Raw genomic sequence first — 25280 nt, 5'->3', positions numbered from 1 at the left:
ATTTTTCCCCCTGTTTCTGGGATGTGATAATCTCAAGTATTGTGTCTACTCCTACTGCAGAGATCCAGCTCTGGTTGGGGTTGGAAGAGGAGCAAAGAAATGTAACACCAATCTTAATTTCCTAGAAAGATGTAGCTCAATACTTAGCAAAGTCAAAAGGCAGGAGAATGTGTTATCTTCAGCTCCCAATCATTACTGGAGGTGACAACTGATCACATTAAAGAATGTGATTTGAAATTGTTTAATTGTACAATTCAATAACCTCCTAATATTTTTTTTTGGTGTTGTAACTTCTAGGATGAAGAAAAAACATTATACCTATCCAACTTTTATGTTCAATATTTATGAATGTTTCGAAATTTTCTTATCCCAGTAGAAGTAGGTATTTAAAATGAGCTTTTTAAAGAAGAGTAAAACATATACTGTATAGGATTGTAGAAAATAGATAGGATTTACTAGGATTTGACATGCACTGTCAGAATATTTCATTAGCACAGTACTTTACCAAGAAGGCCTTTATTTTCCAGCTTGTAGGCAGCAAGCTGTGGGAGGTGAGTGATGGAAGAGACAGGCTCTATTATTGTAACATTTGTTTGCCAAATGGTCTCCCTGATTGGAGAAAACAAAAGTTTTAGAAGGTTTTACTTTTGTATGAGTTTGGGGATCACAGAAAGACTTTGCATTACTGACAAGGAGTTAGCAATAAAGCTGGAGAAAAAAATTAATTTTTAATTTGACTAAAATACTGTGGACATGGGGTTTAATTTTTGGGTGCTTTTGGGTTGTGGGGGTTTCTTTTCTTATTCTTTTTTTTTTTTTTAGCATATTTTTTCTCAATGGGCTCACTTAAGACCAGAACTTTATGTACACACTGACATGTTTGCACAATCAGTCTCTTTTTACTGTATTTTCTAAACAAAGAATTAGGATTTTGTAGGGAATATCAACTCCTTTGGAAGTAGTAGTCCATTTTTAAAGTTAAAAGAAGTTTTATAATTTTCAGTACTGTAACTATAGTCTCACTATATCATATAAAAAGGAACAGAACAAGTACAGCATTAAAATTTTGCCATTTCAAAAGCTGTACTTGAACCCATACTTGAAGTAACTTCCTGTTTTAGATATATAGTATTTTCATGCACACTAATCTTAAAATACAGGAAAGCCTCCAGAAATTATACTACATCTTTTTTGCTCACATGGAAGTTGAAGGATTTTTTAAATTCTACTCTGCCAAAGCTTTCATTTATGAATCACGGGCTTTAACTATGTAAGTTGATTGTTAACAATCAAGAAAAATTAGCCATCAAAAAGACCTCCCAGACTGTAAAATATTCAGCAAAATATATCTAGAAGAAAATTTAAACTTGAATTATTAGCTAGACTTTATTTCTTTTACAGATTTATTTCCTTTACCCAAAATACTATCTAGAGAAATACTTTGGGTTTTCAGTTTAATTATTGGGAGCATTTTTCGATTCTTAACTATAACTAACCTGTACTATAGGTTGAAAATGAAATTGTGTTAGCATCAAACAATGCAAATCCTTTGGGTGCTTTTAATGGATTCTACCATTTACGATAATTATTTGAGAAAACAAAAAGAAAGGAAAATGTGGCATGGTGCTAAATAAGGGAACTATTAGGGTAAGTCAAAACCAGCTGATATTCAGAACTTCCAAAGCAGTCATTAGGACACTTTCTATCTCATATTAACAGACAGTAATAGTTTTAAGTGAAAATGAAACTTTCATGGTTGGCCTGAAAGCCAGTGGTATAAATAGGTAAAACATCTGAAAAATTTTATTTTACAATGCTTTTTATTTTGGCTTTCCCTGAAAGACAGGTAATTCAATTTAATTGTATGTGAGAAGTATTTCACTGCTTTTCCAGTTTTATAGTTAGTGTTATACTTCAGCACAGTACTGTAAAGTAAACTGTGAGTGAAACAATAGAAGACACCCAGAAAAGCAACCCTGTTGGGTATGAGGGAGTGTGTGTGTGTGTGTGTGTGTGTGTGTGTGTGTGTTTTTCTGTTTTGAAAAAAGTCTGGATATCTGCTCAGGTAGGTTATGAGCACAGCTGGGCCTGTTGGTTTCATTTTAATGCTTTCTGAGGGATAATAAGATTTACAAAACATGTCACTAAAACATATGCAGGCAAATACATTTGCACAAAAATCTATAATTCTTGGAGACCAGACAGAGATTACATTTGTGCCTAATGCTGAAAGCTGTAAATGCCACACTAGCTGAGCCATGTGCACTAGGGACAGCCACTAAGGCAGAGAATGACCACATGGAAGTGCGTGTGGGGGTTGTGACACTCATCAAGACTGTGAAATGGAAGGTAATTTGTGATCCTGCAGCTCTGCAAGGTGCTACACACACTTTAGAGGCCAGTTATGGGTGTTTAAAAAGGACAGGGTTTAGAAAGAGTAAAAACATTTCAAGCAGACTGAATTTAAAAAAAAAAAAATGGAGAAAGGGCACACTAACATAGGATTAAACAGAAGTATTGGATGTTAGATTTGCTCCAGACACTGCTTTTTTCTGTCATATGTTCAACATATATAAAATTTTCACTACATCACTAAGGGGTCCCAAATAAATCTGTTTTGTGATGAATGGAAAAAAAAATTAGAGAGTGTAACACACGTGGAAGAATTACATTAAAAATATCACTGTGAAACGGCTTCCTGTTTCCTGTAGCAGCAAAATAATTCTTAGAAAGAGTTAAGTGGAATTGTGGGTACACTTTAATACTTTCCTTTGTGTAACTGTATCCTGAAACTTTGAAAAGATGAGTGAGTTAGGCAATATGGAGCCCTCAAGAAACCGTATTAATCTGCTGTAAAGTGTTTCAACTTGTATTGCTAAGTATGGAAAACTAAAATCCTAGATTCATTGGCTTATGTGCAAAGTATTTATTTTTTTGTTCAGACAGGAGGTTATGCAATTGCAATAAACTTTTTTTTAAAAAGCAAACTTAGAAGTCAGCATAATTTTGACGCTAAGTTCTGCCTGCATATTTTGAAAAAATATATATGAAGGAGCCTAAGAAAATACTCTTCTTTATTCAACTCAAGATTTCTAATAATCCTACACAAAGTAAACTGGTATTTACAATGGGAGCAAAACCAGCTCTGGTACCCTTGCAGTTGAGAAGAGATTTCATTGAAATTCTTGAGCTTCTCCAGTTTGCTCACTGTAATTTGGGGAAGAACTTGGCCTATCCTAAGAATCTGGCCTGGATGGCACACTCTTTTCTAGGGAATTTGCTCTAGTGAAAATACATATTGTGGCACAAGGATGAGGTCTGTTGCAAGACCTACAAGAATTACAAGAAATTCTGGGTTTCTTACATTTTTTCTAATGTAAGGTCTTGTGTGTGAGGGAGGAGTGGAGGCAATGGCACTGCCTATCTCGAGCACACCAACTTTGGAAAAAAGAGCTCTTGGCTTACACTTGGTGAAGTCTGTAATCAAACTACACCTTGATTTCTGCTAACTATGGATAATGCGAATAGTGTATAAAAAAAATTGAAGCCTATTTGCTTATAGGCAAAACACAATTGTGTATTAGAAGTATATTTGGAATTTCACAATGCAGATTTATTATAGTGGTAGCAGAAAATGAAATAATTGACAGCTTTCCATGGAGTAACTAAGTAACCACATTAAGAATGTTTTACTCACTGATTCAAAGAATAGTATCCACAAGGTCTGCACTTTCCAACCAATGGAATTATTACCAAGTGCTGGTTGCCATTTGGGAAGCAAATATGGCTAGTTTTGCATTGGAATGTAATGCAGCTTAAATATAAGAGACTTTTAATACCAATGTGAAAGCACATAAAACTAATGGCCATTTATATAAAGAAGTTCCTATATGAAAAAAGGTTTGTAAAATGCATCACTTGACATATGTTCCTGTCCCGCTGTGATTTGGATTCTAATACACCAACAGTGGCAGTCTGGCTTGGCAGAGAAAAAAGTAATATATCTATTTTCATGATGTTTAAATTATAGGTAACACATGCAGGAAGCATACTGGTATATTTTGGTATATTACTGGTGACTTTCTTAGCAGCAAGTCGCTGCAATATTTTTTTGGATTCCTTAACCACATCTCAATTTTTGCTGGCAATATCATAGGCTAGATGTATAGCATTTTATTTCATAGAAAGTGGAGCAAGCTCAACCATATTTTGCCTAAAGAGGCAAATCTACACATACTTGAGAGTAAGCATTTTCTCAAAAAGTTTACTGGCCAAAGGATTAAATAATCCATAGTCCATTTCTTATTTTTTTCTTTAAAAAGGTTTCTTTTTTTTTTTTTTTTTTTTTTTTAAGATATGAGTTATACATGGCTTTCTGTTTAACCTAGTCCCAGGACACTGCTTAGTATTTTTGGCAGGACAAGGGTTTCTGATTTGCAAAGCTAAAGTAAAAACTACAACCCTACAACCTATGATTTTAGGGTGATAAGACTTATTGAGAGGGGATTATCTAAATAAATGTGTGTGTCTTACACTCATATCTCCTCTCAAGCAACCACTTCCCTACAGTTTGCCTTGCTTTGGATCTTCAAATACCATCCTGGCAGAGAAGATCTATTTTCACAAGTAAATTTTTCCCAAATATCATTTTTATACAAAAGTTAAACTCCAAAAGACATCTTTTAATGCCTCCTTGGAGTTCTGATAAAGCACCTCTCCAGGGAAAAACTTTCATCAGAATGATGAGAACGATGATGACTGAGGTATGCACAGGGTTTGTGCTGGGTTTGGTTGCTCTTCACTTTTATTCTCTTCCTCTTTGTTGGAAAGAGAAATTATATAAACTTCTATCTCAACTAGTGTTTTCTTCACTTGTTGATCTTTGTTCTAAGAAGCTCCTGTACAGAAAATCTTTTGGTTTAATTTTATAGGTTAGCTTTTACTCTGGAAGAATCACTCCTAATTATTGGGGAGATGGTTCTGACATCATTTAATGAAGCTCCTCTGCATGAAAACAAGTTATAAAACTCATTTGGTAAAAAGGCAAAAAAACCCAGCACACATTATTTGTTGCTGCATGTAGGAGATGTATCTGCAGAATGTACCTGCAAATGGGAATTGTCAATCCCCGTGGATAAAATGTCATATTAAAATGCAGCCTGTGAAGTTATTTTTAGAGAAATCCTGTGTCTCCTTTTCTATGATTAACTGTGATTATAACCAGACTTTGGACAGAGACTAGTGTCTGATACATGAAGATCTACTCACTAGATCACTACTATTCTCACTCATATGAGAGAATACACATGTTGTCCTCCCCATGTGCATGGTTTGAAGAAGCAGGGACCTGTACATACTATATAGTTAGAAGGTAAAATAATATCTTTTCAAGCAGAGGTGTCTTCCAGAACCTGCAGAATTAGCTGCTACAGTGTTATGAATCAATGTTTCCAATACTGCAGTATAGTTCCTAGACTTTTACTTTCAGAAGGCAATAATAACAAAATGTTGGCAGCAACAGCCAGTAGGTAATGGTTTAGGACAGTATATAGTGTGTTTCAGAATACCCACCGGTTTTGCTGTGCCAGGTCAGTGTTTTTTTTGGGTGTGGATATGAGGCTGTTTTAAATTGTTAATTGTCACAGACTGTTAGAAAGCATTAACTCAATAAGCAAACAAAAGTTTGCTTTCATTAGACTGAAAAGAAGGATTCATGTAGTTTTGACACCGTACTTGTGCTACTGTGCAGTTTTGCCCACTTGCACATGCAGAGTTGTGAATTATGGAAATGATGATGTTGTCTGTTCCAATATTTAGTGAATTGCAGCTCCAGAAATACTTTTAATGACATTCTCAAAAGAGGCACTCAGACTGAAGGTGTTCAGTGATTTGGAAGTATACTTTTTCACTAGGCAGTCTTTTAAGAACATTATTTAAATGACTGTGAGGAGAAGGAAAATTATGAAACAAAAATAGATTAATAAAGTCTGCAGCATTTGGTGCAAATAACAGAAGGTGCATCAAAGCAAACATAGATACATAAACTTATTTTTTCTTTTGTACAAAGATTTTACACAAAAGCAGGGAGTAAGGATTTAACTTTTGTACCTGCAAAGCAAAGAGCAGTGTTTTAGATACAGGGTAAGTTTTCATATTGATTCTGAGCAACTTTGAATTGAAAATTTAGAAAATAAAATTTATATAAAAACTTTATAATATTCTGTATTAAATGTCAAAAATGTCTGAAGGCGACTGTTTCTGGGTAAATCTTTCTCTTACACATACTTTGTGGCAAAAAAATAGGAACCATATGGAGACCTTTGCACCATCTCCTTGCTACTTTTTCCGTAGTTCACATTGCTGATATCTCAAAGAAAAAAGAAAAGTAAATAAGCATTTTGAATTTAATCACATATCATTATTGCGTTCTTTTGATTTTTAGAAGGTTTTGTTACATACCAGTTATTTAAACAAATGCCAAAGATTTATGTTTGAAAGAAATGTTTTTTCATAAAACATTAAAATACTCATAAGCAGCAAGGTTTTTGCTTTTAATACTTTGTATAGATTGCTTCACTTCAAAGTAGATACCTATGTAGTAGTTGTTTTCTGCAGACACTTGATCATAATTTATAGGAAGATATGCAATTAAGGACATATAATTTATCCAATTTCACTATAAATTAATAGTGAAATAAATTTAGAAATTGTTTGCTAGTGTTGGGGAGTTTTCAAGGGTGAGTGTTGCAAATTAGTGAAAGTTGAAATCCTGAATATTGAGCAATAAAGGTGAAATTCTTATGGCCTTTTTGTCAAAAATCATTAGTGGTTATTGTCATTAATCACTCTCAGTGTGGATATCAGGATCTGAAAACCTTCTGTAACAAGCAGTAGAAGACTAGCAATCTGATTTATTTTTGAAATTTTTTGTCTGGGGATTTACATTATTGGTATTAACAGACTGTTCTTTTCTGTCTGAGAAATGGAAGTATGTCAGCTGTTGAACTAATCCAACAAAAAAAATTGGTGCTTCTTGCACATTTTACCTTTGATTCTGACCCTACCTGGTTACTAGCAGATCTTAAATCCCCACCAGTCTCTTTCAATACTCTGTGATCAGTCTTTCTTTTTTCCTTAGGCATTTATCAGAAGTAAAAACATCAAAATTATCACTATATAGGAATTTGATCCTGTTTGCTTGGCATGCTTCAAGTCTTGATGTATAGAGAAGGAAATAGGAACTCTGGTGGGATAATACAAATTTTGGGATTAAGAACAAACCATTCCTTAAAGTAAAGCAGAATTAACTTTTGAGGGTGGGGAATAGTGCGATTAGGAATGATTTTTTTTTAAATAAATCTTGAGTTCTTATTAAACTTGGCAAAAATCTTAGTCTTCAAAGGTTTGTGGAACAGCCATTTATAACTCTGAATGTCTTTCCAAACAGTACTTTCTTACATCAGTTACCAACAAGTATTTTTGTCTAACAGGAGATATTAAAGATGATGCCTGGAGTTTTTGAAAAGTGATAAAAACAGTTCTAAGAAAAGGCACAACCTGCATCCCTCAAAGCAGTGTTTAACTGCCTACATTACTTGACATCTAAAGAACAAAGGTTTCCAAAAGAGAGACTGATAAGGTACAAATACCTGCATGTAGGCTACATCTTCTGAAAGTTTGCCAGAATTTGTCTGGCAGGAGGCAGAAGACAGACAATATAGATTACTGTATTTTTCATCAAGTGGTTAGTACCATCTGTATGTATTTTATGTGCTCCTTTTGAGAGGCAAGTAGTCTAACTGAGTTCTCCCTAGGCTTTGTTCTCTGCCTCTACACCTACCACTTGGCATAAGATGTAGCCAGTAGAAGAAAACTAAGGTTCTTGGGACCTTTTTCTTGCCTTAGTTGCAACAGCTGCAAAACAGATGTAGGCTGACGTGAGTTCTGCCAAGAATTTCTTCCAAGTCTCCCACCCATTTTCCACCAAAGAGAAGCTAGTCAGGTGATATGAACAGAGTCCTGAAGGTCAGAAAGAGATGGGAGTTCCCAATCTTGGCTTTATAGAGACTGTTAAAAAAACAACAACTGATTAGTAAACCTAGATTCTTTCTCCTTGAAAATTAAAACAACCCCAAATTTTAAAACTAAAATTCCAAGCAGTACTACATCAATGGGACATAAAAGGCAACCTGTACATGAACCACAGCAACACTGCAGCAAGCAGGTCAGATGACAGCAGAGACTCCTGATTACTTAACTAGTATCCATTTAAGTCTCTTTTTACATATATTTTCAATATCTCAAATGCACTAAGCAAAATACCATTGTCTTGCTGGCTGTATTTTCACTGAAACAGGCTTCCTGGGATTCCAGATGCTCTGTTGCATTTACCTCAGTATTGAGAGGGAGTCAGCTCTCTGTACCTGTCCCAGGTTTCTGTGTACCTCTCCAACTTCTGCTTTCAGCAGTGTTTGAATATACCACATGGTTTTTAGTGTATTTCAACTATTACAAATCAAATCAATTATATTCTCAAAAACAAATAAAACCCTGCAACTTTTCCACTGTGCCAGTCTGCTGGTGGAATCTTACTGCCAACAAAACTATGGCATTTAGAATTCGGCATTGTGTCCAGCCATAGAAGAAATGCCTAAATAACCAATAGTCCAAGAATGTTTATATTTGCACAGGATCTGTGTGGGCTAACATTGATAGAAGTTCTGAATGCTCTCTGTTGGCAAAGATGATGGACTAGACTACTAATGCAGTTATACTCCCCTTTCCTTATCTCAGTATTCCTCCCCTTCCCTTTTAAGTATCCCATTGGCTCTGAATGTTATGAAAAACCATTTGCGGCTGTACAGCAAAGCCGTTTTCCTCATGGAACCATCTGCTTGCAAAAATTGCTCATGTTACAAGTCTCAGTCACTTACAGAGATCAGTATCTTCCTAGGAGACATTTGAATGGGTTTTTCCCTTCAAATATTCACAATGGAAGTAGCTACCAAGGTTTTATAGCCTTGACCCCTCTTTCTGTTGTATATCCAGACTTATGTCTTCATTTCTAGTATTTAATTTTTGATATGGAATCAGTGTCATATGTAGGTACATTACTTGTATTTAAGGACACAAACTCTAGTCTGGAAAGCAGTGAGCTATGGATCTTTCTTACAGCAAGTACTGACATGGGAAGACTTCTTGGCTCATGGCACAGGATGACCAGGACACATCTAAGAGGACTTCAGAAATTACTTGCATAAAATTCATTTTTGTGTCATGCAGCACATAATGCTGTGCACATGCATCTGCTTTCAAACCTGTATGAAACACATCTGGCAGTACAAGAATGGTTAGCCAAAATGGTAAGAATAATGATTTAAGTATGTGTCTTCAGTGATTCAATGGAATGGGGATGTAAGGGTTTAAGTACTTAAATTTGGGTGATCTACTAGCATTTGGACCTTATAATGGGATGGCAGACAGAGAAATTTAAAGGAAAAAGAACAATGAAACAGAAAAACATGGAGAGAAGTTACAGTGACTCTAGTTTGCTGACTAGTATAAAGGAAAAAATGTGAATTTCTAGGTGTAAAGTAGTTTTGAAATATCAAGTTTTCTATGTTGAGTTTGGAAATAGGCCTTGGCCCCACAGTATTGTCAATAGGCCTGCCATCTAATGTCCTACCCTAGGAAATCCCTACTCCACTTATGGCTGAACAACTCCCAGATACACTCAACAACTTTGGTGGATATCCTCAGTCATACAGACAGCACTACATTTCACATTTGAAGTAAAGTTCTGTGTGTCATGTCAGCAAAAGCAGAAGTTTGGTGATGAGCAGACATTAGTTTTAAAATGTTTTAAATTATTGACTATAGCACTGTGTCGAGAATCAACAGTTCTAATCAAAAAAAAAACCCAAAAACCCCAAAGTTCCCTTCCAAGTAACAGAGTGACTAACAAAAAGTGAAAACATTCTTATACCTTTATAAAATGTAGATTTGAAACCAGACTCATTGGCCAGTTGGACAGGCTCAGGCATGCCGATGATTCATCTGACACAGAGTTCCAGGGAGTGAGTTTTTTGTGAGCCAGTTCATTTGGATGTTGATGCACGTTTCTATTTAAATCAGCAGCTGAAGTGTGAATTAATCTGTGACATTTTTAAGATGGTTTGTGAGGCCAGAATTTGACTAATGATACTTGTACTGATCTCCTGTTAATTTCAGATTTATAGGTGTTGTATCATACCCAAACTTACAAATGTCTGGTCTTTTTTTTTTTTTTTCCTTCTTTTTTCTTTCCACTCTCTCTTTTTTTTTTTCCTTATGGCTTGAACATTCATTTATTTAAGATGACTTCAGTGACAGCAATAGAATGACTGTCACTGAGTTACTGAATTCAGTAGTTTGGGTCAGGAACAAATATACCTGTTTCTGAGAGTAAAAGGAATTATGAGGGCGATAATGAAACTTTCAGCAAAGCTCCTCTTATTGTGGCCAAAGTATGCCTTAGGTAATGAGCATCAGTGGTTGCAAATTTCCTATATTGATACCAGCTGTGCCAAAAAGGTCCTACCTTCACCATACCATGAGTAGGAGATCCCATGGGACATGGGATAGGACCAATTTCCTTTTGATGTGTGTTCAGTTTCCTATGCTTTGTCTGTTAGCTCTCCCTGAAAGTGTAACTGCACTAAACATTAAAGTGTCTGCTGTAAAACAGCTTTGGCTTAAGGTATTAGCGAAATGATAGGGGAGAGAGATTCTTGAAGTATTACTCATTATACAGCAATCAAATGATACATATCCTGTACTGGTTAGAGGCACTGAGAGTTGCCAACAGTGGGAAGGAATTGAAGCTTTGCAGAAATTCTTCAGAGAATTGTTAGAAAATGAAACACTGCAAGGTTTTAAGCTAAAGTTTGATGTGTGTCAATGGAAGCAGCAGCTCAAGTCTGCCAGTTACTTCTGCTTTCCTGATTTACAGCAAAGGATCCATAGGAATGAAAGCAAGGGTGCATTTCAGAGAGAAGAAAGTTTGAAAAATGTAACTTTAGCTTGTTGTTGTTTTTGGGCTTGTTTTCTATTTAGCAGTACACTTGTCATTACCTCATTTTTGCCTTTTTTTTTCCAGATTCCCAAGAAGGAAACTACAAGACAGAGGTCAACAGTAAACCCAGGAAGGAAAGGACAGCTTTCACCAAGGAGCAAATCAGAGAGCTAGAAGCAGAATTTGCTCATCATAACTATTTGACCAGGCTGAGAAGATATGAGATAGCAGTAAATCTTGACCTCACTGAAAGACAGGTATTGATGAAAAATAATGGACTTTAAATGCTTGCCCAATATGTACCAGTGATTAGTAGCTCCTCACAGTAAAGCTCCTGTTATTAATGCTAATATTTATGTTGATACCTCAGATTGAATGTTTTTAGCAAAATTATATACATTTATTATCTCTCTTATGAAAGTAATTTATAGTTTTATATTTAGCACTTACAGATTAATTTCATTATTAGGCAGAGATGGAAGATAAAAGCATGAGTAATAGATCTGTTAAATGGGTGCATGTCTTTTCTAATCTGTCCACACTGATGTCATTGAAGAGGGGGTAGGTCCCAAACACTGTATGCGCAAGTAGTTGATTTGCCTGCATGCAACAAATACGAGCTACTTGTTTCAGACTATTAAGTATATGCAGTGGCCATTAATGCAGTTTCTGAACATCCTGTTTCCAGATGGCAGCAAAAATGGGAACTCCAGCAAAACTTGGATGCAGGCATTTTAAACCCCTTTATCTTACCCTGCTCTGTGAAAGCAGAGGAGATGATGGAATTTCTTATCACTGTTATTGGTTTCCTGCTCACCAAACCCTGGTCCAGGAAACAGTTCTGCATGTGCTTAAGTTTCATCATGCATGTTGTCACGTTGATTTCTAATGGAAATATCCATGTTACACATGTATTAAAGTGTTTCAGGGTCTCATCTCTGTACACTAAATAGGTAATGAAGTCACATTTCAAATAATAATTACATCAATGTACACATTTTGAAAATGTGTTTTAGTAAAGATGTTTAGAATACTGGCCTAAAGTACACAAAATCTGATTAAATATTTCCTACAGTTTTAATATTAAAATGGAAAGCTTTTTGCCCACTGATAGACAGCCATTCATTTTTCATGAATCAATATGAGATTGAGGGATTGCTTTAGAAGCAATCAGTAAGATGACGATATAGTCAAAATTAGGTATCAAAATTACACAATGATTTGTGAAGTCTACATATAAGAAGATTTTAAATTTTCTTGAGTTTCATTAACACCTGCCATGGGTACATATATCAAATCCAGCAAAAATCCAGCATTTTCTAAAAAAACCCCAATGAACTCACAAAAGCAAATGCAACAGCTTTTTGCTATGAAAGCTTCTACCAGAGATTCGCTATGCCTTCGAGCTTTTCAAGAAAAACACAATTTCTTGATTTAATTGACCATAGTGCCAGGTTTCACTGGGGTAATTTTCAGTTACTTAAGTATGATAGTTACATTTGTGAAGCACATTATTTTGTATCAAACAATGGATAAAATTTTGCCTTTTTTCATTTCCACTGTCTATGCTATTTAGAGTCACACCTGATTTTGACAGCTAAGGGGAGAAGGGATGAATTCTTGTCTTGGTGACAAAGATAGAGTTGGCATGAAACTGAACAATGATAAAAAAAAATCTGATGGCAAAATCTGATTTGACAGGGATCAGTCAGCTGGATATATCCCTATATTTAATAATGGTGAATGTGTCCTAGAATTTACGTGTTCTCCCTAATAAATTCTATCTTCTTTTCTTCAAAGATCATGTTGAGTAGTGCAGCTAAATGAAGAGACAGTTCATTATCCTGAAGGGAATAATTAACTAAAAGCATTTAGCATACTGAAAAGGGACAGATAAATATTGAATATTTTTTCTGGAGGAGAAAACACAGTCCAGCTACATAAGTACAGAGAATTTATTTAAGACATGGCAGTAGTTTCTATTCTCCAGCTGTCACAAAGCACCAGTTTTAAGCATTCTGCAGATTATTGTGATAATTTCTATAGCATTGTCATTAGTCCATTTAATTGTGTAATCTAATCCTTCTCTGCTTCCCCAGATTATCACAGTGACAACTGAGCTCCTAGAGATAACTCCCTTCCCTCCTTCCTTCCTTCCTTCCTTCCTTCCTGCTTTCCTGTTTAACACCATTTTAGAAAAGGAAAGCATTAAGATTTTTAGTTTGATAAAACCCAGTTCTGTATCTTCCCACAGTAAAATGGTCTGAGAAAAGGAGAAGAAACAACAACAAAAAAGCATAAAAGCTGTATTGTTAATCAAAAAGTGAACACTTAGGGGGAAATTCTGGATGTATTTTTCAATTTCTAAATCATACTAAGCCAAGAAATATTAATAACATTAAAGTAAAAAAAAATAAAGTAAAAACGTCTTTTTTAAACCAAATTTATTGCTTTGATAGAAAAATGGTGTAAATAGTATGGATCTGGGTATGGGTTTCCATGGTACATGGCAGATTTCAGAAGCTGAATGCCATAAATCAAAAGGCTTGGCTCTTCTTGCACACTTGTTTTATATCAGTGTTCCTCCAACGTATTAAAAATGTACTTCAGGGTGAACGTGGTGCAACAATACTTCTTTTCTCTCTAGTTAAGAGAGGGAAGTCTCCTCAGGACCTGTCTTTCCATCATTACCAAAATGAATCATTACCCTCGAGCGAGAGAACAGCACTTATTTCCATTCTTACTAGTGTTATTACTTTTTTAAAACTAGCTGTTCCTATAGAGGAAATAATATTTGATACCTACCTTAGGTGCAAAAAAATTATTTAAAATATATTTATGGAATTATCTGCCATGCCCCCCCTTTCCCATGAGGTAGCATTTTTAGAAAATTGCTGTTTGCAGAACCATTTTTCTTTACTACTTTTCCCCAAAGCTGCATCGCAGAAAATGCAATAGCTGATAGTTCCTTTGTTTGAAAGTAGTAGTAGTTCCTTTGTTTGAAATATGTGAACACACAATTGATAGCCTTGATCTCACGCTGTAGACCTCTTGGTGTAGGCAGATTTCTTGATCTCTCATGAAACACTGAATTTGCAAACAGAGAATTGAAACTTCCTTGAGATAGCACAATGGCAAAATAGTAGCATTGGCTATTGGGTGAAATAATGTATCTGCTTGGAAAATAGGTCTGAAAGCAGATCTAACCCCTGATGGAATTATTTGTTTAGCATTATTTTTTCACCAGGATTTTTTAAAAAAGACAAGTGTATTATTCAGATAAAGAACAACAAAATAATCTGGGGAAAGTATTGTTGGGTCATCTTAAAGCTACAACTTTCAGTAATTCCCCAAGATATAAATCATGTAGCCTATTATCTTAAAAAATCTCTATCTTCCTCTTGACTACAGTGATAATTTCAACCATACACCACAGCTTAAAAGAGGCACTGACCAACTAACACTTCATAATTACCTTTCTGGCATTTAAACACGCTGTAGAAAATACATATGTCTAACCATATTTAAAAAGCTATATAAGGGTATTAAGGTTTTCTGCAGTCATCAAAGTAAGGCTTCATTTGACTTTTGAAATAACTTACAAGATCAATTCAAACATAAATGACTCATGGAAGGCTATTTCACAAAAAAAAAAAAAAAAAAAAAAAACCCAAAAAAAAAAACCACCCTAACAACATATGGCTCAGGAGAAGGAAGTAATCCTATCACTCCCTAAAAAGGAAACCTGAGTTACAAGACAGGAGGATGACATTAAATAAGTGCCTCAATTGCCTAGATATTAAGAGTGCACTTTGAGAGCATTATAAGCACATCTGGTGGTAGGATGGCTCTATTATGGTATTGTAAGAACTCCAGAAATATAGGTACATATAATGCTTGCTCCCTCTCCTATAGAGTGCACTCACAATCCCAGATCAGGCAGCAGTTAATAATTTTCAGCTGGCAGGCCTCTATTATATTTTGAAGAGCTAGTTAGGCTAAAAACTATCCGAGTTCCCTAGATATTTGTAACCTTGACAAACGCATTCTTGGCCCTTTTGTACCTCCAGATAAACTTGGAGATGGTTCCATGCAGACTTTTTAATATCTCACCGTGGGATGAGGGGAGGAAGCAGCTGCAGCGGGGTATCAGAGGAGTGGCAAAATGGACATTTTTACAAAGCTGATCCTGCCAAATATAGAAAGAGTAGGAGATCTTTCCATCTCGCAGGATCTTTTTGCATGGAGCTAATCAAAAGAGTAATGTTGCAGTTCTTCAGGCTAGCTAAGGTTACCGGAATAAACAGTGCAAATATGTAATGCTTCAGTTTGCCAACACAAACGGAAAATCCCACCTAGTCCGATTAAATTGTGCTGATGGCAACGAGAGGTTTATTTCTTCTCAACTTTATTTCCAATATCTGCCTAGAAGCTACCAATCACTTATAAAAAGCCTAAAGCCATTGATTTTGTGGAGGCAAAGGACAAAATTTTGTCAGAGTGAAGAATGCTTTTGTATCAAGTGTTTGACTTCATGCATGTGGTACCAACATGGAATGAGTCACAAAGAAAGAAGCTTTGAGATGCCTTTTTCCTGCCAGAAATGGAAACAAGCAGCCCTATTATTTAAATTATACTTTGGTATAGTACCATAACCCACACGACAGCACTGCATTGTTAAGACCATGCAAATACTACATGAAGTCTACCATTAGAAAATTTTTCTCTAAACTTGGTTATCTCAAAACTTCATCACAAGTGACTTGATTGAAATACTTTTCAGCATTACAAAGATCAAGGGATACAAATCACTTCATTGTTTTGGACTTCACTGGTAAGGGAAGAGTAGCTTCACTTTGTCACCCAGGCAAGAAAACAGGAGTTCAATATTCCTTCATCATGTGTTCTGCACAGCCTCTGGAAATATAAATATCTCTTCGTGCATTACATGGCATAACTAGTTTTCTGCTTTAAGAAGTTACTTTTCTGAGGTTAGGTGGCAAATATTTTCAAACAAAACTCAAACAAAATCCAACTGTATTGATAGGACAGGCTTGACTATATCTGTCATGCTGTCATATCTTTGAAAGGCAGCTGCTCATTCCACACTTCCATGTGTTAAGCACACTCTATCCTCACTATAATAATGAGTCTGTGTGGCTTGAAATCCTTTAGATTTTTTTGTTTATTTAAAGTAACACTCTTAATAAAATAAAACATTGATGCTTGTCTTGAGCAATATAATTACCAACAGTAAGAGTTACTGTGCTACCTCTGTTCTTTCTCAGGAAAGAATACAGCTAGAAAACTTAGTTATAATTAGTGCATAATTTTGATTTTTACAACAATTGTTTTTAAAAAATCACATGGCAAAAAATCAATCAGCATATTTAATTTGCACCATTGATTGAATTCAAACAAGCAATTCATATGCAAAGATTCAAGAACTGTTAGTTGTGAATGGACCCTACACCTGCAGAGAAACCCTGTGAGGTTCTGGGTGGGGAGAAACCTCTGCCTGTGCCAAGAAGCATACGTGATATAGACAGGAATATTAGCAGCTCATACAGCTGCTTTTACAAAGTGTGTGAGGCACAGCTATTACCTACCCCTGCTCCTTCTTAGACTCAAGTTGAGAAAGATGTGGCTTCTTCTGTCACCTTTTTAGGGAGAGAGGAGCTTTTAAATTTGTCATTTGCAGTCACTTTAAGAAATAGAATAAATCAGTGGAGAACAAATTATTTTGAAGAGTCAAAAATGAACATGTACAATGAAGGAGATATTTTTTCTGCAGGCCATTGAAAAATGCTGATCTGTGCAAAATGGGTGCAAAGTGATGAACATTACAATTTTTTTATCATGAAGTAAAATACTCTACATATGAGTAATTCATGGAGGTAAATGTCTGCACAAAGAAGAAGAAAGTTTATCTAAAGGTCATCTTCCCCACAAATTAGTTTTCCACCATTTGTTTTTGCTGTAGGTTTGGATCACACTATCATAGAATCATGGAGTTGTTTGGGTTAGATTACCTTAAAGATCATTTAGTTCCAACTGCCCATGGACAGGGAACATTTCACTAGAGAAAGTTGCTCAGATCCTCATCCATTCCAGTCTTAATCACTTGCAGGGATGGAAAGTTCACAACCTCTCTGAGCAACCTCATCCTCACAGTAGAGAACTTCTTCCTAATATCTAATCTAAACCTACCCTCTTTCATCTTAAAACCATTCCCCCTTGTCCTATCACTATATGCCCTTATCAAAGTCCCTCTCTGTCCTCATAAGCCCCCTTTACTATACATAGTAAAGGAATGGATGAAAGTAGGCTCTAAAAAGATGCATTACAGGAGAAAAAGGGAGAGGGAGTTTAAGCAGCAGCACCACAGATTGCCTTTCTTTGCCTTTAACCATAAAAAGGAAAGACTGATTTTACAGAAAATACATCCTTAGATTATGTAAAACAAGTCACTAGGAGGAAGGTACCTGAAATAATGTTTGTCTTTCTGTTTAAGATATGTTAACTGCAAAATCTGCTTTAGAGAGGGTTTGATTCAGGAGGATTAGCTGTTTGATCATGAAAGCAATTTTGAAGGCCATTGGTGGAGAAGGCAACTATTCTTTGGATGGAGTAGAGGGAGGTAAACTGATTGCTTCCAAAGATTTTTGAAACTGGAATGAAGTACTGCTATCACTGCTGTCCTCTGAAATATAATGTCTATTCCATCCCTGTTTAAACGTGGGAGGTAGAAAGGAGAATGTATCACCTAAGCAGCACCAAAATCTCAACTGACTTTTATGTAACGATAAACCAGAACTCACTCCTACACCTTCCTGGGTGCCAAAAGCTCCAGCTGTCCTTTGTGCACCTGCCAAAACCTCCCCTTTTTCTCAACAGCTGCTGCAAAGTACTTGTACACATTCAGTGTAAAGTTCTGTAATGTAACACGAAGCAGATAATTTTAAATAAGTGAGCAGGTGACTTAAGTAATTTTAATTACAAGGTTCTGGTACCACTCCTTAATTTCCAAAGATAAGTCCATTTTCTTAAAATGATGGATTTTGGAAATATTTTATAAAAACTAAGAAGACATTTAATACTAAGATTTATTTAAATTATTTTTAATCTCAAAAATATATTTGAGATTTTTATGAGAATTTCTTTGGAATAGAAAATGGAATTCCCTCAAGTTATATTCTATGAGCACTTACATTTATTTGTAGGTTTTGCACTTCTATTTACTCCTAAAAGTTTCTGAATATACTATCATGAAAATATTATCTCTATGCATGCAAAAAAGGCAAGCTTCAGCTGTATAACTCCAGGGATTTCTGTAAATTTCAGGAGTTAGACTTTCCCTAAAACTTGGCAGCATAAATGTACTATCTAAAAATAACAGGAATGTTTTCAAGGCCAAAGAAAGTTTAGAAGTAAACCTAATTTTTTTTTCTAATTTTGAAAACTCAGGGTTATTTTTTGTTGTTCATATGTTTGTTTGTATCAGAAGAAAGTAAATTGAAAGATTTGAAAATAATAAAAACAAAAGAAAATGGACAGTGGTGACTGAGGCAGAATGCTTTAAAAGCTTGATACTTTGGTCTTCATGACATATCATTTAGGTATATTAGAACATGGAATTTAGGATACTGACTGCAAAGACTCTTGCTTAGATATATGGATCCCTTAACGCAAAAGAGTAGTTACAACTGGCACAGCACTCCTGTTTGTAGTTTTTAAGGCTCTCTAGATATCAGGCCTCAAATTTTAATCTTGTTTGGGACACATGCCACTAAAACCTGGAATAGAAAACCGGATTTTGGGAAAGAATTTTTCATTTCCAGAAAACAGCTTTTATAAGAGAAAGTATTTTTTCTTAAAAGAAGAAAGGGAGCTGATAGTAGAACTAAGATCGTTTGAATTCAGTTATTACTTTTTCATTCAATTATTCTTAAAGTTAACATGACTGAAAGGCTCTGCTGAAGAAGGAGCATTAAATCAGAAGTTTAGGAAATATTTACATTTTTAATTAAAAGGAGTTGTTGATGTCCACATAAGGAAGTTTTATTTAAGAAATACATCCAACACAGCCCATCATGTGGTCCTTAAGACTACTAAGGACCTATATGTCATAAGTATGTAATAATTATTTTGGCAATGTAGACACTAACAATGTCAACCTCGTTGTTTTGACTCCCCTCCTATGATTCCCACAGAGCAGACCTTAAAATAAATTGGTCACAGCAAAAACATTTATCTTGTAGATCAGGAGATACACGATGAGAAATAATTTACTTGTATCTAAAGTAACAGCCTAATCATCAGATGTGGAGATGCAGATGCTAAACAACTTGTTGACTAAGGGAAAAGAAACAGGGCTTTCGTGCCAGTAAGCAGATGTGCTCAATAGACTGGCTCATAAGCGCTGATTTAGAAACAGCTGTTAATGCTACCATCATCTTTAATACAGCTCATTTCCCGCCACTTCCTTTGTTTTCTGTGCATACACATGCTTGCTCTATACAGTCAAGTTGTGCTAGTCAAAGTGTGGAGACGAGGGAGTGCATTTCAGTAAACAGTAGGCAATCAGGACTTGATTCTGGGAGGTGATGAGCATGCTCAGACTCTGCTGGAGTTAACTTAGCCTTGAAAAATAGCATTAAAAGCTTTGTAAATCTTATTAAGTTTGTCACAGTAGACCTTTAAATTTCTTTAAAGGATATAATTTCTTGCAAAAGTTGTGAATGTCACTACTAGTTCTCCCACTGGGGGAAATCTCAAAAATTTCTGAAGTTCACTTCAGTAAGGATTTTTTCTCTCTATTTTTATTTCAATTTTTTTTTTATTTTTCTTTCAGTCATTCAGTCACTCTCTGTCACTCTTGATCTATTCTATTCTATTCTACTCTATTCATTTCTATTCTATTAACTTCTTTTATTTTCTATCCTTATTGTTTGTCCTCTCTCTTTATGTTTCTTAGGGTGTTTTGTTTTGATTAATGGTTTAGGCAAGACCTGAAAGATTTGAATGAGTTGTGTGTTTAAAAAGCATGTTTTTCCATGAACCAAGATAAACTGATGCTCTGAATTACTTCACACAAAGTTTGCTTCACTTCCTTTCCATTACTAAAATATCTATGGATCACATATCAGTAACAATTATACCCTCTAAAACTGACCTTCAGATCCAAAGGAAGTTCAGAATTCCAATATCTAAATTTGATCTCTAGAGGAAATAACAAGTGAAGTAAAGGTCTCATATTATTAGCATGTGAGCATTAAGGTCTTCATTTGGAGTCTATTGAGCTGTATGAAAAAACTCACATTGACATTAGTGTACTTTGGATCAGATCAAAAGTGGACTTCAATACTTCATAATGGAGGACGTAAAGAAATATATAGTAAAAAATATTTTGCATATGTATAATGCATTCCCATATATAAGAACTCTGCTGTACATTAACACAGCAAATGGCATCAAAATAAACTCCCAATATTTTCAATTATAAACATGACTATAAATAATTTCTAGCTTTTGAAAATAATCTTTGACATACCAAAAAAGAAATTGCTTGTTTTATATTCTGTAAGTAAGTCAAATGAAGTTTATTTGAAGTAATGAACAAAAAAAGGCCTTTTTCCCCCCTTTTTAACATTGTTACCATTTTCTCCTTATGGGAAGGCAATATGTTCATTAGTGGTATATTTCTTCCTAAGTGGGTTACTTCTACACTCAAGAGAGTGCATGCAAAGGTAGCTGAGTCATTTCAGCCCAACTTTCCCCAAATGCCATGTTTCCCATACAATGGGTCACATGCAGACACAGCATTGCACGCTGGAACCTTGGAGGAGCATGCAAATACATCTCATACTCATTCTTGAAAAGGGAAGTCATCATTCCTTAACTGATTTGTATCAACTAATATGCAGATGCTGACCTCTACTAATCCCTGGTGGAGGCACTTTAAGGCATGATGTTATGAGCTCATCTGAAGGTTGGTGTTCTGAGTGAAGAAGTACTCCCCAGCCTGGATTCAGTTACTCATTACCTGGAAGCTGGGGTCAATCTTTTGGATATAATGCCCAAGGAGACAGACTCGTCTCAACTCTGCTCTTGTCAAGAGGCCTGAATTATGACAAGCAGAACCAAAATGTATTGTCATAAAAAATGAAAACCAGAATACTTTATTAAATTTCAGTAGAAAACAGGTAAAAAATGTCAGCTTAGCAGATGTGAGAATTGGTTTTGTCTGTGAGAGAACAGAAATGAGCACCTGTAACAGAAGCCAGGCAGTAATCATCCTGTTCACTCCTGTTTCATCTGGGACAGTGTCTGACTGGTCACAGGAGCATTAGCTTCAGTTTCTCAGGTATCCACAAATGAACTGACCACATCCAGAAGGCCTGTATGTCTCTTATTCCAGTAAGTTAAAGCAGGTTGAATCCAGGCTGTGCACTGAAACTTTTACTTCAAATGCATTATTGTAATTTTTCTTCAAACCATGTTTCCTATACATTATTATTACTCTGTTCTAGGCTTTGAATGATGTGAATTATTCTGTGAATGTTCAAGGAAATAAAAATATCCAGAGAATTGTGTGGACCTTTTAACAATTACTCCAATCTTGTAATTTCTTCTTACCAAAGAAATTATCTTGGCCCTTATTTCATAAGAAGTGGAATAATATCCTATGATAATGGATCCAATCCAAAGTGTATTTTTTTTATGTTCAGATACTGCGTCTACTGCACTACCTGGCACAAGTAGAGCAGTGCTTTTTGCAAAGGAAATTTCACTATTAAAAAAAACCCCCAACTGAAACAAAATAACATTATCACTTCTTCCAGAAAGCTGCCAATGCTGTACCCCTGTTTCCACGGACACTTCTGATACCAGTTCTGAGTAGGGTAATTTCCAATATCACAGCAGCCAGTAATAAATACCTTCCCTTTTGCACTTTTTTCACTTGGCAAGCTAGATTTTTTTGGCTCTGATGAGTTGACTAGCGGAAAAGATGTTCTCTAAGGCTTTAAGGCTCTTAACTAACCTGGAATAATTTTTCTCTGTTCCCATGTGATTTGCTTTAACAGCTCACTTTGGCTTTAACAGGAATATAGAGTATTAAAAAACAAATGACCTCTCTTCCTTCCTATATACATATACAAAGAATGTGACGCTGTCAGTTCAATTTTAGTAAAATTTTAATGTAAAATTTAAAGTGATAGTAAAGGTTAAAAACTGTGAGGTTTCCTGGATGTGTAAGACAGATTCAGCAAAACAGCATTTTTGTGGCTCTATTACTCATGTTGTACAATGTGTCCTGCTGTGCCTGTTGCTTGCTGATTCTTTTAAAACTCTGACACTCGTTCTGCTAAACACAGCAGAGGATATACCCTCATTGCAAGCTTTCTTGCTTTTTTTCCAAGTTAAATGTTGCAGGCATTGTTTATTTTTCTGTGGAACCTTCAGCTGAAGAGCTTGCATACACACACACACACAAACATACACACACACACGCACACACACACACGCACACGCACACACACACGAGACTTTTCAGCAACATTAACTCTAAATGAATCAAACCGAACAATATTCTATTCATACTGTTCTCAGTGACAGTACTTGAAGCTGATCTGAAATCAGCCTTTAATCTGGTCTAATATATTTGACAGCTGCTATGCACATCTTTTTTTATTTTCTTTACTTTTCTTTTGGCTATTGAAAAATATTGTGGTTTGCAGTGCAAATAATTTAGGTTTACTTTTCCCTCATATATTTCCATACAGAAATGGGGAGGAGCAGAAATGAGTTTCAGCTGGCGTAAAATCTTGGGGTTTAATGTGACTTAGACACAGATACATTTTTAGTCTTCCATGTTATGAATTTCTTTTTCATTCTTATCTGAAATAATTTGCTATTTTTTACTCAATTTATAAATGCCTTGCCTTCTGACTTTGGGGGTATTTATTTGCCTAAAAAGTTTTAACACGGTCTATGGTTAAATGCAGCAGAATAAAGGATCAGTTGACTAGAATAATTTGAATAAATTTGTGAAATAGAGAGGTAAGTCTTAAGCTATAATAGTAAGAAATGGTCTTTCAGATACTTCAGCAAGTTTAAAAAAAAAGGTACCTTTACAGTGCTGCACCTGAAACTCATCACCAGCTTACAGAAACAAAGAAGAAAGCAATGCCAAATTTCAGGCAAGTTGTTTTGAAGAGTAACTACCCTCTGATGAAGTGTTCTCTGTTACTCAAAATGTATGTTCTTTTGACAGTCCCTTGATGGGAAACATTTTGACTTTGTTTCTCTCTCTGACAAATGGCATTAATATGTTTTTCAAGAGTATGTGATCTTTTGATTGTTTTCTGAAGGGCTCGGAGATGTTCTTACAGAACTGGCTGTAGCAGATAGCCCAGCTGTCTTCCTAAGAGTAACCCCTTTTCCTCCCTTGCAGTCATTATCCCCAGTGTTCACATCCTATCCAAAACTGAATTTCCTGGTCTTCAGGGAAAGCTTGCTAAGCTCTTTACCATCCACACAGAGAGGCGCATTAGGAAAATACAATCCCCAAGTGCTACGCTACAGGTAGAAAGTTCATTTTTACTTTCAGTGACCCCATCTTTATTTTCTTGTTTTGTCTTTCTTCTGTGAAGGTAAAAGTTTGGTTCCAGAACAGACGGATGAAGTGGAAGCGTGTAAAAGGGGGTCAGCAAGGGGCAGCAGCCCGGGAGAAGGAACTGGTGAATGTGAAAAAGGGCACACTGCTCCCCTCCGAGCTCTCCGGCATCGGCGCCGCCGGGCTCCAGCACACGGGGGACTCGCTAGCCAACGACGACAGCCACGACAGCGACCACAGCTCTGAGCACGCACACTTATGATACACAGAGAGTGTCCCAGCTCCGTTCTCAGGAAAGATGCTTTGCTGGCAAGCCTTACACAGGCATCGTTTACTTATGCAAGTGACTCTGGCAGTGATCTTTAAAGTTGTTCTGGAAAATTCAGGCTTATTGTGTCTGCTTTTCTCGATTTTAGATGGTTTACAGTAAGTGCCACGTCTTAAAGGTGCCTCAAGAGTGGAGAAGTGGAAGACAAACTTACTTTGAACATTCCAGATTTGTTTGTCGTTTTTATGACAGCGGGCAGGTATTTTTGCTTAAGCTTGCACTGAAAATTACATTGCTCTCAAAGACATTATATTCTGAAAACCACAGTGCCACAAAATCACTATCTAGTGGATAAGAAATGTATTTTAACTCTGTATATATTTACCTTACAGCATTTTCCTGTCTTCACTAATTTTTAGCAATGCATTCATATTAGCTGATGGCAATAGTCACTCATGACAATAAATGGCTTTTTGTCTCTATATCTTTGTTTTGTTTTACCAAAGACATACAATACATGCAGATACTTTTGTTCAAGTAGAGAACAATACAATAGTGTCTGCTAGGACACATCCTTGTATGACAGACAAAACAAACCTTATGTTGCATTTACTATCAACTGCTGCTAATAGGGTATTATTAAATTTACCTAGCTCCTCAATTCTTCCTATCTTATAACTGCAAAAAGTGATTTTTACAATCGTAAGGATAGTCCAGTAATCTGCCAAAAATGTCATGTTCCACTCATGCTCAGTGGAAACTTTCCAAAGGATTGTCTCTACTTTGACATAATTGAGTACATTGATAAATGCTGAAACTCTGCAGAAATGTTGTTGCTTCATGTTCAGTTTGAAAAAACAGCAGATAAACTGAAAGCTATCATCAACTGCTTATGTTGGTAGGAATCAAAATATGAAGGTAACTCTATATTGTGTCCCATGTGTAAAATCAAGACATATTTTCTGTTATAAGCTTTTGTGTACATACAAGCAAATACCAAACCCCAAAATTTAATGCAAACTATTGATTGTACTTTGTAAAGAAATATGTTTAATAAATAATCCTTTTTAAATAACTCTGGTCTCTCTACAGTGATTTCATAGGACTCTAAAAGCGATTTTTGCCTAAGCAGCTCTGCTTCTTTTTGTGTCCTTTGGAACTTCATCTGGGGACAACACAAAGCTGTTTTCAAATTTAGGCTTTTAATCTTGGACAAACCTTCTACCTTGATCCAGTTGGGAAACTCTTTCCTTCAGCAGGAAAAATTTAACTAGCAGCTAATGATGTCTTCAGCCAAAACCAACAAGAGTCTGTTCCACCATTTTTCCAGATTTAAAGCA

At 35.7% G+C, this 25280-nt stretch overlaps 1 protein-coding gene across 1 annotated transcript in view; it reads left to right on the top strand.

The window, feature by feature from the left end:
• Positions 1–25015, top strand: part of MEOX2 (mesenchyme homeobox 2) — a 52468-nt gene extending 27453 nt beyond the window's left edge. Inside the window, exons 2-3 of the mRNA XM_059844077.1 lie at positions 11138–11310; positions 23710–25015. Coding sequence (XP_059700060.1) covers positions 11138–11310; positions 23710–23934 — 398 coding nt within the window. The 3' untranslated portion in view covers positions 23935–25015. The remainder of the gene's footprint in view (positions 1–11137; positions 11311–23709) is intronic.
• Positions 25016–25280: the final 265 nt, after the last annotated feature.

This window comes from Haemorhous mexicanus, chromosome 1, assembly GCF_027477595.1.
Source record: "Haemorhous mexicanus isolate bHaeMex1 chromosome 1, bHaeMex1.pri, whole genome shotgun sequence".
NCBI lineage: Eukaryota > Metazoa > Chordata > Aves > Passeriformes > Fringillidae > Haemorhous > Haemorhous mexicanus.
The sequence above is the reverse complement of the archived record's forward strand: the minus strand, read 5'-3'. Positions and strand labels throughout refer to the sequence as shown.